A 15,668-nucleotide genomic window follows, 5' to 3' on the forward strand; every position below is an offset into this window, starting at 1 on the left:
CATGAAGGTTAAATATAGAAAATTCAATCTGATAATTTAATCTAGATTTCAAATACGAATTACTTCTAGATTTATGACATTGAATGAGTATGCTTGTCCGGGTTAAATCGGATCACTTTCGAACTTTTCTCATGGCACAAAGCTGATCGGGTGAACAGTATACATTGTAACAGTACTTATATCATGAAAATGGGCAAAATTTACAATGGATTATATGCTGTACATTTTCCTGGCTTCTTTCCTCTGTGTAATCCTTCTCCCTTATCGCTATCGCTCCTCCCTGTTTCCCTTCTTTCATCTTCATATCTACCTCCACCCCACCCAGATCTTCTCTTTCGAAGCTACGCGCTGTCCTCACAAACGTACACTTTCTTTTATAAAGAGACATAGTCCAACTCCAAATCTCAATAGATTATCTTGAATGTGTAAAAGTAAGTTGGCCTGACGTTTCGATCCTAGCAGGATCTTCTTCAAAGGCTAAATGACAAGTAACAGTAACAGAAGGGACAAAAACACGCACAGAATACAGACAGGTTAATGAGCATGTTGAACACAAAGAGATATATGTAAGGGGATTAGTAGACAATGGATGGAGAGAAGAAAGAAAGAACCAACAGGGGAAGAGGAGAGGTGGGAGACAAACAGTGGAGGGACAAAGAGAGGATTAAGGGAAGGGGTATGGAATAAACTGGAGAAGGACAAAGACAGATAGATTAACTTGATATTACAACAGGTCAACAGTGAGGCGTTCATTATAAGATCATTTTAAAATTTAGACATTCAGAAGTGCTTAATTGGTGAAGTATCTGCATCAAATTTGCAAAGATTTCCCTTCAGATCAAGAAATATTGATACAGCTTGAACAACTTTCCCCCAAAATCAATACGCCTTTAAACTTTTATACTTTAATTCTGTGAACTCTTATGTTTGCCATTCTTATGTCTTTTTACCCTTTATCATCTTGTATTTGTCTTATATGTATACATATGCGAGCTTGTAATTTCCCTTTTGGGATGAAATAAAGTTTTACTTACTTACTTCCTTACTTATATATAGGACTATTCGTCCAAATTCTTTCCAGCTTCAAATACTAAAGGTGTTGTCCAAATGGATATGTAAATATGTCTTCAGTTGTTTAATTGCAGAGGATTAGGGCAATAAGCTGATAAACATGTTTCAAGCCAAACAGATTTTATGGTGATTTTAATAACATTCATGACGTGATTCCGTTCTAGTACTAATCACATATGTAGTTCATTTCAATTCTAATTGAGACAAATGTCTACAACATTTTTCTATTTTTTCTTACCTGTGAATGAGACAAATTTGAAATAAAAAAATGTTTGTTTTGCGTCGAAATGATGAGAACTGGATAAAAAAATAATAATTAATTATATGCTTATTCAACTCGATCAAATGATGGTCGAGGGGTAATGTATATTAATATGAACCCTAAAAAATCTCCAGGATTGTCAATTTACCCAATCTTTGAGCCACAGTTAGACAAACATAGTTAGCAAAGATCTTTACCTTACGGATGATTCAACCAGAAATGTAACATTTGGGATATTTTTTTATAGCCATAGACGATTGTGTTGCTTCATATAGGCTACCTCAGAATTACAATGTACACGCGTGCATCGCATTGCTTTAGTGTTCTTCTTCTTACGTTGCAGAAACCCATAGGGCATAAGCGCAACGAGGCAATGGAGATAAAGTGCCTTGCCCAATGACACAACGCAGTGATCTGGACAGGGCTCGAACTTGTAATCCTTAGATCACAAGTCCACTGCCTTAACCACTTGCCCACAACGCCCAACCCCCCACCCCCCCCCCCCCGTGTTATATCAATGAATATATGAATCAAACAATCAGGTCACTAGTTGATGCGGTTCTAGAAGACCAAGTAGCTCAACGCCAACAGACTATAGTTGTCTCAAGGGCGTAGGAACCGGGGACTGGGGGCGCCAGCCCCCCCCCCCAGTGAAAAATATGGAGGGGCGGAAGTATCATTCCGCCCCCGCTTCGCAAGTCAGAAAACCCCTTTTTCATTTCCAAATGAGAAAAAAATCTCATTTGGAGCACCAAATTGCATCTAAGGCCAGGTGAAAATGCAAAATTATATACAAAATGGAGTGGGTGGGTTGAAGTGAGCTATATTGCACCAAATTGCATCTGAGGCCACCTGGAAATGCAAAAAATTACCAAAGGGGAGGGGGACACCCCCTCCCCTTAGACCCCTCCTCCAGGCCGGCCATCAGTCTTCAGCCCCCCCCCCCACTCAAAAGTACCTTCCTACGCCACTGAGTTGTCTGATTTGTTGATGAACGTTACATTAGAATTGTAACATTTGCCTAAAATATATATTAGCTAAAGTATTTCGAAGAAACATGTTTCCCAATAGTGTGTCGTTCCATTTGTTTCGACACAGTATACGGCACACGATACACAGCTGTTTCCTGAAATATAGCCAAGTGTTTGATCATTGTTACAATTCGCCATGAATGTTCGGCTCCTACGTATCGATTCCGTGTGTATTAATCTTAACGCTATGAATGCATGATACATGACCATAAAATATAGGAACGTATTGTGATAGAACACGGTGAAATAATTAAGAAGAGAAATGGTGTATTAATTAGCCATGGCAAAGTCTTAACACACAATCGCAGAAGTTGTTTCCTGCGAGTGTAAAATATGTCTCTTTTTGAAATCTTGCCTAGTGCATAATTAATACACATCGCCGCGAATGTTCGGCTGCAGCGTATCGATTCATTGTATATTAACTTGAACGCTGTGAATAATACACGACAATCTAATATTAGAACATAGGCTATGGTCTCTATAGGCTTTTCATTGTATTCTGGCCTGTTCACATGGATCCGCTGTGTTGGAAACTACACTGCCATATTAGAAACTATCGCTGCATAGACAATACACACGTTCGAAGTACATGTAGATCTTGAAAATAACACGGGGTACTTTAGCTTTAAAAATGATCTTTTATTGCATTGTCATCAAGACTTTGAGAGCAAGACTTAAGTATTTGAGGTCAAATCTGAGCTCACTGAGTCTTTAAAGTCAAGCGGGTCATGCATGTGAAAGTCAAGTCCTCAGTCTCAAAATCATGCGACTCGAGTAAGGTTGGCGGTTCGAGTCGCCAACACTAGGTCAAACTATATTAAAAAAAAGTGTTAACGCAAAACTCTGAATCTCGAGCTAGGATGAACTTTATTTGTTGAGTATAGTTTCAACTCAATTATTGCTGCCTAACAGCCTACACATAAAGTATGTTGCTGCTATTGTCTACAAGTTTATTCAATCTCTGTGCACCTCACTCGTGTGAGGAATGTAGAGTACAAATATGCCTACAAAGTTCATATGACAACAACGTTGACAAAAAGAATTTAAAAAAATGTTTACATGGAAAATGGTGGCGCCAGGCCCCAGACGTATAAGAAGAAATGTGGACGGAAATGCGAAATGGAAAAGAATAAATGCTTCACATGCATAAGTGGATGAAAAATAAAAAAATAAAAGAAAGAAATAAAAAACTACTTTACAATGCCTATGGCAAGAAACTATTGAAATTTGTAGTAAATTTCTCTGCAAAGCTTAACAAGGTTGGAAATGGTTGTCCTGCTACTTGTTCTGCTATTATTGGCTGCTGTGTATTAGTTAGTGTCTGCTCTTCGTGGCTGCTAGCTTCAAACCAATTCGAAGTTTACAATGGAAGAGTCAAGCTCAAGTTCAGTAAATTCATACTCAATGCAAGCTATCGGTAAAAGATCCTTATGGATGGGAAGTGTAAGAACTTTTTTTTTTTGCACTTCTTTTATAAGTTTGTACGCCTCGTACTCTGATATGTACGGCTGGTTGAACCTGGCATATGGTTGTTTTGAATGTCTTTCGCTTAGACAAGATATGTACAACACTGAGTACGCATGAAAATGCATTGGGACCATTTCCGCGACAAACGAATTTACATGCTTAGTTTACAAAATTACAGTCTGGCATCCATATATACTGTACCGTAATCACACAAAAAAATCATCCCACAAGTTGGCGAAATAGTGCCTTTCTTTGAGTTTTTCTTTCTTTTGAACTTTAAACCTGTACAATCATTCTTATTCTAGCGGCATTTGACGAAAGCATTGGTTAAATCATGCAGTTGAAAGATAATAAAAGAGAAAAATCAAAGGGATTGGTAAGGATACCACTGAAGTTTAAGAGCTAGTCCTTACATAAATCTAGCATCGCAAAGTTACCTACTGTACAGTATAAGATTTTTTTGGGTAGCAGCTAAACTTACCCCTGTGACTTCATCATGTTTTGCTATTTACCAATGAATGCAGAATTGGTGTTCATTAAATACAACAGTAATAAGTGTGTTTTGTGTGTCAGTCTCTAAATACAGTACAGTATTGATCATTGGCCAGTATTTTCGAGCAGCTGCTACTGGCCCTGGTGTATCTAATTCTGTAACTGTTTCAGTGTCACCCTTCTGATATCTCCAGGGAGTTGCTGCTACTGAAAGCAGAAGTAGGTTAGAAGAACATTGTATCTCAAACTGTAGTATTGATCAATACATACGGTACTATACTGTACTGTAGGCATATTAATAAAATAAAGCATTTCAACTTACTGTATATAGAGAAATAAATAATTTGACATAAAGTAACCTTCGTGACTACTGTTCGTGATTGACTAATGAGACAAGTGTATTAGCACGACAAATATATATGTAGTTAGTTTTAAATTAATGTAGTACTGCAAGGATACTGGAAATACATTTCCAACACAAAACAAATTGATGGTACTGTACATACATTCCCTTTTTTGTACTTAACAATCAACAGTTAGATTCCAGTATTGATGAAGTGGTGATCACTGCTGCATTTGAAAAGATGGGAGAGAGGCCGCAGCGAGTTAAATTCATCAGAGACAAAGTCACTGGGTAAGTGACCACATAGTTGTGTTCATGAATACAGTATATACTGTACCTTCAATGTGTATTTCCAAAAGACAGATCTATGTTTCTTACTGTATATCAGCCATTTTCAGTATCTGGATCTTAATTAATTGTTTGATATATAAAACACATGACGATGTAGCCGGGCAATTCCTTCGTAACATACAGTATGTTACATTTTGATGTCATTGGGTTCCTTTGGGTATAGACAATTCCTTACAGGGTGTTTTGGTATCTTAGTTGTCATGTAAGTAGTTGGGTACAGTGTCCAGGCCTACCTGTACCAAAGCATGGAAAGAGGCTAAGAATTGTTGATCAAAGAGCTTTAAAAATGAATAAAAACTAAGATCTAATATGTTAGTTTTACACTAAGTGTAACTTTTACTATTTTTTTGGTATATACAGTAATGGGTGGTGGACTATGGCATGCCCCTGGAGGTGACAAAAGGTTGTGGACCTTCTATACAGTAATCAAAGTCATTCTAAGCTGGTTGATTTATCTTCATTTTGTTCAATAACAATTAACACAAATCTAGGAGGGTATCTGCAACTTTTTACAGTAGCACCTAACAATTGAAGTATCCATTGTCTCAGTGGTTGGTTTACACTACTGTACCTTTATTCGGAATCGGCAATTTTAAGGTTGAACAGTAGAGTAAGATGTTTGCTTTTTGTCCGGTCTGTAGGCCTTTTTCACATTTGTTTAATAGAGTGTGCCCAGTGTAACCATGCCATCATTTTCCTTTGGATATTGCTGAATTTTATGATTCTGTATTAAGTCATCACAGCGCAAACAAACAGTATAAGAGAATAACTTATTAGGTACTGTACCATACATCACATCACTGTGGGTCAGTTTATATATGTGTGGTCAACATGTGACCATACTGTATGTCCATCTTATATATGTGAATTAAGGTTTCATATAATTGATTGGTTCATTCATTTTGCCTTATTGGAGGTGAAATTTGTCGGGTTTATGTAAAATTGTTCTTGTATTTAAAATGGCACAAAATCACCAAGCTTCCTACATCTCTTTCTTTCAATACAAATTAAAACTTCACAAATTTCATGTTTTTTGTGTGTTTTTTTTTTCATTTTTTTTTTGTTAGGTTCACAGAATGTTTCTTCCTTTCTTTTTTCTATTTCTTCAAATCCTTAGACTTCCCAACACCAGTTTCTGTTTTGTGCAATTTAAAGATCAGGAAGCTGCTGAAAGTACCATGAAGAGAATCAATGGAAAGCCTATACCAAATGCACCACATGTGAGTGTGTACAATCTAACCTGTCACCACTGTGCACGGAACAGTCCCGGCTTTGGCACAAAAACAAAGCTGCTGAAGTTTCAAAGGGTGTATATAGCATTTCAAGAAGGTCTTTATTGCAAAGGATTTAAATTTTCAAAGTTCTTTAGTGCAGCGAGCTTAATAAGTACTGTGTTGGGACTTAGTTTAATACTCATAACAATCAACTTTAATGACAGAATGTACAGTAGGCTAGAGTGACAGTAGACCTAACCTCCACTGAGCTGAAATTGTACGTAGTCTATATTCTTGGTTATTGTCAGTCCAGTTCAGAGCTTTATAAGTACTGTGTTGGGACTTAGTTTAATACTGATAAAAATTAATACTCATAAAAATCAACTTAAATGACAGAATGTACAGTAGGCTAGAGTGACAGTACTCCACTGAGCTGAAATTGCTGTACGTAGATATTCTTGGTTATTGTAAGTACAATCTGGAAAGAAAAATTAAACCAGATAAAATCATAAAACAAAATGAAGAAGATTTCTTTATTTTTCGTATAGTAATAAATACAGCAACATTGAAATGATGAGTTTGATTTGACTTTAGAAGATTTATTTTTTTCCTTCTAAAAAGTCCAGGTTTTGTGTTTTGGAAATTTCTAGGTTTGCACCATTTTGGGAGGGAGGGGGGTAAGGGGCATTCAGCAGGTCTGACCACAGACTGTACTGTGTCGTTGGTATACCATTTCAAGTTCAGTACACTGGATAGCATGCATACATATTGGTATACTGACACACAGTTTTATCATGTTTTTTGCAGTTTGTTTCTATATTATTTACTTTTCTCTTTTCTTCTTTTATCAGCTCAAGTTCAATCTGGCACCTACAAGGAGTGGATCAGAACGAGAGTCGCCCCATCAGAGGTATGTCATGAGGAGTCATGATTCTGGAGACACAGGAGAGTCCTCCCCCCTCCCCTTTCCCTTCCCCTCTGCCTCCCCTCCCCAGTTTGTGAAAATAAATGCCCCCTTTTAAAGTTAGAAAGTGTCCCTTTTTGTATAATCTTTCCAGTTTGTAAATTTATGATAAAGTTTTCTTTTGTTATTTGAACAGTAGCCTATCATGAAGAAGTTTTAAAAATAGCAGAATTTAATTACAATGTGGCCATTTGGGGAACAATTCACAACCCCCCAAAATGTTTTACTGAGAATTTGTGGTACACAATGCACTTAGTGTCCATTTTGTAAGGAGGATTTTAGGTGACTTTGTGACGTGCTCTTGAAATAAAAGTCACACTACCCTTCAAAGTCTGTTCTCTCCTCCTCACCCCCTCCCCCCTCACCCTCTCTGTAGTGTTAAACTTAAGGATGCCCATTGGTCACACTGCCCAAATAGAAACAGTAAAAATAGTTCCATCCTTTAACTGTTCTCAGGAAATCAGAGTTCTCTTTGTTTGTGGGGAATCTGACAGAAGATGTGACAGAGTCCGAGTTGCTTCATTTCTTCAGCTCCAGATACTCAACAGTTAAGGAAGCAACATGTAAGTGCTTTTCATCAACTTACATCATGTGTTGGTTTGACAATTTTTCCATAAAGAATCACAATTTTGAGGTCCAAATTAACAATGTAGTCACAGTATACACTAGAATACTGTAAGATAAACACAATGTTATGAATCACATTACTAGGGAATCAAACTTAAAGCCTCATCGTGCATTACATTATAATCACACACTAATCGCTCCCTAACTCCTTAAACGTCCCTAATCCTATTGTGTACAGTAGTATATAATCATATGCAAAGCTTTGGCCCATTACAGAGATGGAGCAAATAAAAAACAGCAAACCAAAACATGGTGTCCGGTTGTAGTTATGGGTTTGGTTGATATGAAAACACCTGTGCTATACCTTGTACAGGATATATGCTGGGGTACATATTTTAAGCAATCACCATGCCTAGTACCATTATGCAATGTCTCCCTCACTCACAACATTATTGCAGCAGAGAGCGAGAGAGAGCGGTTGGAGGAAACATTTCAATAAATACCACTGAGACATTAGTTGCTACCCTTGCTCTGAGTGTCTCAACAGTTGTTTACTGTGTACAATATGTGTAGGCTCCATATTGATGTCTAGACAAATGATTGCACATGCAGCAGGTTTCATGTTTTGGTAAACATAGAGGGGTATTTTTGTTTGCTTTAATTTGGATTCCTGCAAATGGACCAACATTTGTAGGAAAAAAGTACCTTGTCATGATTATGTGATAGTTTACTACAGAATAGCATCAAAATAAGATTCCTTAGACAGTCAGGATGGAATGCACTCTAGACCTTAAAAAGATTTTTTTTAAATTTCAAGTTTGGGTACTAATGATAAATTTCTCCAGGTTTGATGCCAGTTTAAGCCTAAGAATGTGTAGTTTTTCTTTATACCATTCTATATACCATTTCATGATCCAGTTATGTTTACTAAATACAATCTTCTCTCTCTCCCTCTTTGCATTTTGTTCCATTTCCTCTCATGCTCTCTCCTATGTAGTATGTAAAAGTCCAGACGGACTTTCAAAAGGGTTTGGCTTTGTTCGATTTTACAATGAACGTGATCATCTGGAGGCCTTGAGAAGAATGGATGGCGTTAGAGGACTAGGCAGCAGAACCATATATGTCAAGCTTGCTACACCAAGACCCAGGTAATAAAATCGTTTCTGCTATTCATGGATTCTTTATTTCCTTGTCTTAATGAATTGATCTACCGGTAACATTGCACTACATTTGGTTTATCTGTTTATAAGTCAGGTGAACATGTTCTTAGTATTCTTACTTTTCTTACTAATTAATATGCCGATCTCTCTAACTAGCAACCGTTTGAACAGTTTATTTAAAATTCCAACGGGAGATTATGAATATGCAATAATAGTATTGGCAATCTGCTGTAGTGTTAGTGATTATAAAATTAACATACAGCTGAATGCTTTATTGCCAGTAAACAAGAGTCAAATATTTCAATATTTATTGAAAATTTTCTACCAACCTACAAGAAGAAAAGAGGAAAACTTATAGAGCCATATTTAGGTGTCAATGGAAACCTATGAATTTGCTTTTCCGAAAGCAATTGAAGAATTAGAAATTATTTCAGAATTAACAAATTGCGGGTTTGGCTTAGGCAATTTATTTATAGATTATTTATAATTAAATCTGTATTGTTTAATAGTTTATAAATTTCAACTTCACTGTTCAAGTCTTACAAAAGAGATAACCACACCATGAAATATCCACCCCCCCCCCAACAAAAAACCACAAATTATTCAAACACTGTAAGTTTAATAATCAGGCAGTATCCTAAAGGGTGGATAAGCTAAGGTCTTTGAGATGAGAGATGTCTAAACTAGATTTTTGTGCAATATGTTACAAATATCTCAGGGAGTAATTAAGAATTCAAATTTTGTGTAGCATTTTTAAGATTCTGGAGTTTTTTCTTTTATAAAATACTATGGTATCACATAGAAAAATTGCTATACAATTTTTGCATTTGTATAGCAATTTTCCCATTTTGCATTATGATTCTAGATAAATTATTCTGTCTCTTGTATCAGAAATGCAGTTAACTGCCATTTCAGTAGAGGGTGGTACTATGGAAGGTTGAATGCTCCTTGTACAGACCCCTCTCTTTTTCTGGTGGACAAGTTTATCAATTATACCAAGTGTTTATAAAACTTGGTAATTATGATGCATCAAAATAATACCTCCTGGCAGATTTCTTTCTTTTTATTTCATCAAGTGAATTTAAGATTGATGAGAAAGTAATAATTGGAGCCTGGTTTTGGAATTCGGTTGGTTTGGTAATTCGGTTGACTTGACCAAATATTTATGAATAGCCACTTGAATAATAAAGAGAGAATATTTTCATCCCTGAAGCACTGGAGACAAAGTAAAACAAATACGGTCACCCCTCAAAGAGCGTATTTTCGGTAGTGGTTAACTGTACCCTCACTCGTTATGGCGATCGTGCCTTTTCTGTCGCTGCGCCTTCTCTTTGGAACAAACTCCCATTTCACGTTCGTGACTCTCCCTCCCTGTGTATTCTCAAGAGACAACTTGAAACATTTCTGTTTGATTCCTAGTTTCTTTACTATTTTCCCATTGGTTTCCTTTGTCTCTTTCCTACTTTGTAAAGCTCTTTGAAACGCTCTATTAAGCGCTATATAAGTGTAATTTATGATTATTATTATGATTATTAGAATTTATATTTCGCTCTGTTTTCACGCAATTCAAGAGGACGATATACAGAGACTTCTGACAGACAGGAGGAGCACCAAGATACGTACGGTTATTACGGTCAGCAGCAACAAACCAATCAGTATCCAACCCAAACACATAGCAGTAACAACAACAATCCATACTATGGCAGCGATGCCTGGTCAGGACAGTACCAGCAATACCAGTCACAATATCCACAACCGTACCAGTACCCAAGCCAGCTGAACGAATCACCATCACTGACCAACACCCAGCAGCAGATAGAGGTAACCTGAACACTTTACTGGTCACTCAGGGGGGTAGGAGCCGGGGGGAATGTGCCCCCCCTGCCCACTTTTTTTCAAACTAGCAAATGTGTCCTACTGAAGAATAAAATGTGCCCCTTTGATGAGGAACTGTCTTTTGGATATCTTAAGCCTTTGTTAATTTCATATTATATTTTAATTAATTATTTATGTTATTTTGAGTCATTACATGCTAAAGATGTAACCGAGGTTGCTAAAGACTTTTGTTCAAGGAATGAACACAGGAGGAATGTTTTGGAAAGTTCTAAATTATGGATGGACAGAAGTACAGATGTAGGTTGATAGAGTCATGTGCACCATAATAGTATTGATAGCATACTAACACATCATATATATTTAAGTGATATTGCCCGCTGTGTATCGGCTTATAGCATAACGAATGGTGGTTGTGGAGTGAGAAAGTGCCCCTCTGATGTTGTGCCACCCCACTTTTTGGAAGCTTCCTACCCCCCTGCTGATCCCCCAAGTAGTGAATTCATGCATCAGCTAGTCAATTATACCACTGTCAACACACAATCGACTATTGTACATTATTTGTCAGTGCTGACTTGGATAAAATACACAATCGATTGCTTATGATGAAGCTGGTCAAAACAAGTTTATAAACCTCTAGTTGAAGGTTACTCTTAAAGGGATACCCCCACAGGCTGAAGTTATTTATTTATGAACCAAAATATTGTGCTGGAAAATTGTATACATCCCAATACAGCTTTGTAGGAGATACGGCTTTATATTTGGAATATTTGGTGGAGTTCTTTGAATGCATCTGACAATGACAGAGGCAGTGATGTCATTATGACATCATAACATCATGACAATTTGCATGGTATAACAGGAGGTTGCACATGCCTTACTAAGGCCTTAAGTGTACCAAAAATGACTCGAAAAACTGCCTTACTTGTTGTTTTTTCTGTTTAATTTTTCTCTCTTTTGGACAGAACCCTTCAGGAAAGGAAGAGAAGGATGCAGAGAAAGATGAATCTGAAGAGCTCGCAGGTAAATTTTAAGTTGTTTGAAGGAGTAAATCTGAACTGCCACCTCTTACATTGTTAATAATCACATTATCACGACAATCTACTGTTTGGCCAAAATTTTGTCTTATTTGCCAAGAACAAGGGAACGAAAAATTCCTTTGTCAAGTTCAAATCGTTCTCTACCAATTTCCTGAATTTCAAGTCAGGTACACAAAAGCTCTGGCAATAGGAGAATGGGGCAGCTTACATGAAGTTATTTGGAATAGCCTGTGCTTATTTCTTTATATATTCTTATTTTCAATGGGCTCTCTGACATTTCTACAGAGGGGGGATGTTATATCCGTCCTAATTTGAGTAATCTGTATTATCTGCTTACAGATCTCTTGTTTGAATTAACACAATCACGTGAAAGCGCTCACAACCCAAGTGAACACGCAGGACAAAGTCGTATACAGACATGGTGAGCAAACCAAGTGCTCAGAAAACACAAGTTGAGGTGCTTAAAACATCACACTTGAAAACTTCATAAAATAGTTTCAAAAGATCCCTTCTTCAGTAGTTACAAACGAAATTGTATCTGTTTATACTATACCACTGTCCCTTGAAGGCTGTTTTATATGATCTGTAGTTTCTCGTAACTGGATAGGACCAATGTGATAGTGCCCTCTCTTCATTTTGGTTGTTTTCTGGAGAGCCCCATTGGCTCCTCAAATCATTTACTTCTGTTTATTTCTCTCTAATTAGATCAAGAGTTACATCTGAATGTGGACTTGATGAACGAAGACTTCATCAGAAATAACGAAGAGCTCTACTCGAGCTTGGAGAAGTCCAGATGGCACTTTGTGGACTCGGTGACGACCACCATCGACGAAATTTGTATGACCTGAAAATGTCCAAATTTCATGTCGATGATAGCCATGAGTGACTGACAATTCGGAATACATCGCTGCTCGGCGAATGGTTAAAGGTCATATTTGGCTGGAGGAGGTGAAGTGATGTTAAATCTTTGAGATGCAGAAGCATTAAACCAGCTCACAATGGTATGCTCTATGGGATAAAGCTGGCATTTATGTTATAGATATTTTACAGGCTCCAAATGATTAGCAGCATTTGCTCAGTAGCATGATTTCAAACTCTCGTTCAGTCGAGAACAAATCCAACCATTTAGGTTGGACCTATTACATACCCATCTGAAACTCTATTAAATAGCTTTAAGATTCAATTCTTATCAGTTTGGGAGTCGATATCTTTCAATGAAATTTGAAAAACTGTAGAGAAGGAAACTTAAATGCAAAGAAACAGGACATTCCATTAAGAAATGACAAAAGTTGGCAACTACCAAATGAAGGCGAAAATTATTCATAAGGGGTGTTTTTTTGGTTTGTTTTTTTACAATTTTGTGGTCTAGCCCTAGAGGAGTTAAACACAACACTTACTGTAGTCTGTCCACAACTAACAGAAAAGTCATTAACAGAGCCATGATAGGTTTATGTAACAATTTTGTTGTTTTAAGTATTAAAGATGCTTGAATGAAACATTGGAAATACGAGTGGACATGTCGTCCTGCGTGTTTAAAGGTGGTGTGTTGAGCATGAACATGTTATTTCAGTGAGTTTCAGTTCATAGCTATAGCGTGCGCCACTCGTTTTTCTTCTTCCTTTTTCTTTAAGTCATTGAGGTGACACTGCATAGTGAGCATCACAATGGTTAACATTTGGTTTACTTCATATTTTGGAATTGAAGAGACATGTTCAACAGAATTATGTATCATCTCACTGCTTAGTTAGGTCAAAGATATGTAAGAGAAAATTGCAATTATTTAAGGACCTGAGTTGGCTACTGTTAATTGGAGTTTTAAGATTATTGGCAAATGGACCGAAATTTTAACATGTTGAAGGATTTTAAAATGTATTTTCCTCATTATCTAGCCTCCAAAGTATATGCCTGACAATAGAAGTGTTCAATTTAGACAAATTGAAGTTTTAACGAGGTAAAACGTTTTAAGAATATTGTTAAAAATTTCTCCATTTATGAGCATGGTTGACCAATTTTTGACTGGCAATAGTGATGATTTTTTTTTGGAATTTTTTGTTCAGCCTCTGTCAAAATGTTTGAACGGAAGAGTTTACCGAATGCCCAGATAAAGTTAATTTTTCTTTTATTGAAATAGGAATCCATTCAGGATAATAGAGGGACTAATACCAAATGATGTAAAACATCACATCACCTTATGTTTCCAAAAATTTGGTGAATTCTGCCTTGTTTAGTTTCCATAGCAACCTGTTAACTTTTGAACGACAACGATTTGTCGAAACATTTTGAGCATTAAACCAACCAAATGACTGAACACTCAAAAACTGAGTAGAAGAATTCCAGAAAGTTTTCTCCCTTGTTTGAATCATCATTCTAACATGTAGCATGTGTTTCCTGTTTTAATTGAGATGTATTAAAGTGTTTTCAATCTCAAATGTTCAAATAGTTTTACTTTGTTATTTTCAAGGTTAGATGAGTGGCATTGGGAACAGCCTCCTGCTATTAAGTTTCAAGATCTATTTAGCAGTTGTTCAATGTCAGATGTTTGAACAAATGATAAAATAAACAAGTGTTTACACTACTAGATCAATTTTCGAAGTCCCGGTTTCTTTTTTTGTCTAATGGAATTCCTAGAGCCTCGACAGTATAACAGCGTGTGTCCTATCTCTTAAAACCATATACATCATTGTGAGGTGAAAGGAACAGAGTGGGGTGGGGGTGGGGGTGTTATATACCTATTAGTTTCCAAACATGAACAAGGAAGATACTTGCAATATCTAATAAAATGCTGTGGCTTCAGGATTCTTGCCCTAGACCTCCACTACAGTTGTTGATTTACTAGCAAGGTTTGTAATTGACACAGAGACATTGTAAGGGAACCAATGGATTTCAAAGACTGACTACAAATGTACTGGAATATTTAAATAGGGCAGGACTTGTAATATATCAGTGACGTATAAACCATGGAGGTTTGAGTACAAACTACCAATGGATTTCAAAGACTGACTACAGATGTTGTACTGAAATATTTAAATAGGGCAGGACTTGTAATATATCAGTGACGTATAAACCATGGAGGTTTGAGTACAAACTACCAATGGATTTCAAAGACTGACTACAGATGATGTACTGGAATATTTAAATAGGGCAGGACTTGTAATTTATCAGTGACGTATAAACCATGGAGGTTTGAGTACAAACTACCAATGGATTTCAAAGACTGCCTACAGATGATGTACTGGAATATTTAAATAGGGCAGAACTTGTAATATATCAGTGACGTATAAACCATGGAGATTTGAGTACAAACTACCAATGGATTTCAAAGACTGACTACAGATGTTGTACTGAAATATTTAAATAGAGCAGGACTTGTAATATATCAGTGACGTGTAAACCATGGAGGTTTGAGTACAAACTACCAATGGATTTCAAAGACTGACTACAGATGTTGTACTGAAATATTTAAATAGGGCAGGACTTGTAATATATCAGTGACGTATAAACCATGGAGGTTTGAGTACAAACTACCAATGGATTTCAAAGACTGACTACAGATGTTGTACTGAAATATTTAAATAGGGCAGGACTTGTAATATATCAGTGACGTATAAACCATGGAGTTTTGAGTACAAACTACCAATGGATTTCAAAGACTGACTACAGATGTTGTACTGAAATATTTAAATAGGGCAGGACTTGTAATATATCGTGACGTATCAACCATGGAGGTTTGATTAAAAACTACCAATGGATTTCAAAGACTGACTACAGATGTTGTACTGAAATATTTAAATAGGGCAGGACTTGTAATATATCAGTGACGTATAAACCATGGAGGTTTGAGTACAAACTACCAATGGATTTCAAAGACTGACT

The 15,668-nt window shown here is 36.6% G+C and overlaps 1 protein-coding gene across 3 annotated transcripts in view; it reads left to right on the forward strand.

Moving 5' to 3' along the window:
- Positions 1 to 14,379, forward strand: part of LOC139974495 (tRNA selenocysteine 1-associated protein 1-like) — a 37,793-nt gene extending 23,414 nt beyond the window's left edge. The window contains exons 1-9 of one of the 3 annotated variants that reach the window (XM_071981681.1): positions 3,651 to 3,807; positions 4,860 to 4,957; positions 6,135 to 6,237; positions 7,083 to 7,141; positions 7,652 to 7,758; positions 8,760 to 8,910; positions 10,494 to 10,743; positions 11,721 to 11,778; positions 12,501 to 14,379. In XM_071981681.1, coding sequence (XP_071837782.1) covers positions 3,730 to 3,807; positions 4,860 to 4,957; positions 6,135 to 6,237; positions 7,083 to 7,141; positions 7,652 to 7,758; positions 8,760 to 8,910; positions 10,494 to 10,743; positions 11,721 to 11,778; positions 12,501 to 12,643 — 1,047 coding nt within the window. In that variant the 5' untranslated portion in view covers positions 3,651 to 3,729 and the 3' untranslated portion in view covers positions 12,644 to 14,379. Of the gene's footprint in view, positions 1 to 3,650; positions 3,808 to 3,917; positions 4,208 to 4,859; positions 4,958 to 6,134; positions 6,238 to 7,082; positions 7,142 to 7,651; positions 7,759 to 8,759; positions 8,911 to 10,493; positions 10,744 to 11,720; positions 11,779 to 12,500 lie in introns of those variants that run through there. The other 2 variants (XM_071981684.1, XM_071981683.1) reach the window with 2 other exon arrangements.
- Positions 14,380 to 15,668: the final 1,289 nt, after the last annotated feature.

Source organism: Apostichopus japonicus, chromosome 9 (assembly GCF_037975245.1).
Source record: "Apostichopus japonicus isolate 1M-3 chromosome 9, ASM3797524v1, whole genome shotgun sequence".
NCBI classification, from domain to species: domain Eukaryota; kingdom Metazoa; phylum Echinodermata; class Holothuroidea; order Aspidochirotida; family Stichopodidae; genus Apostichopus; species Apostichopus japonicus.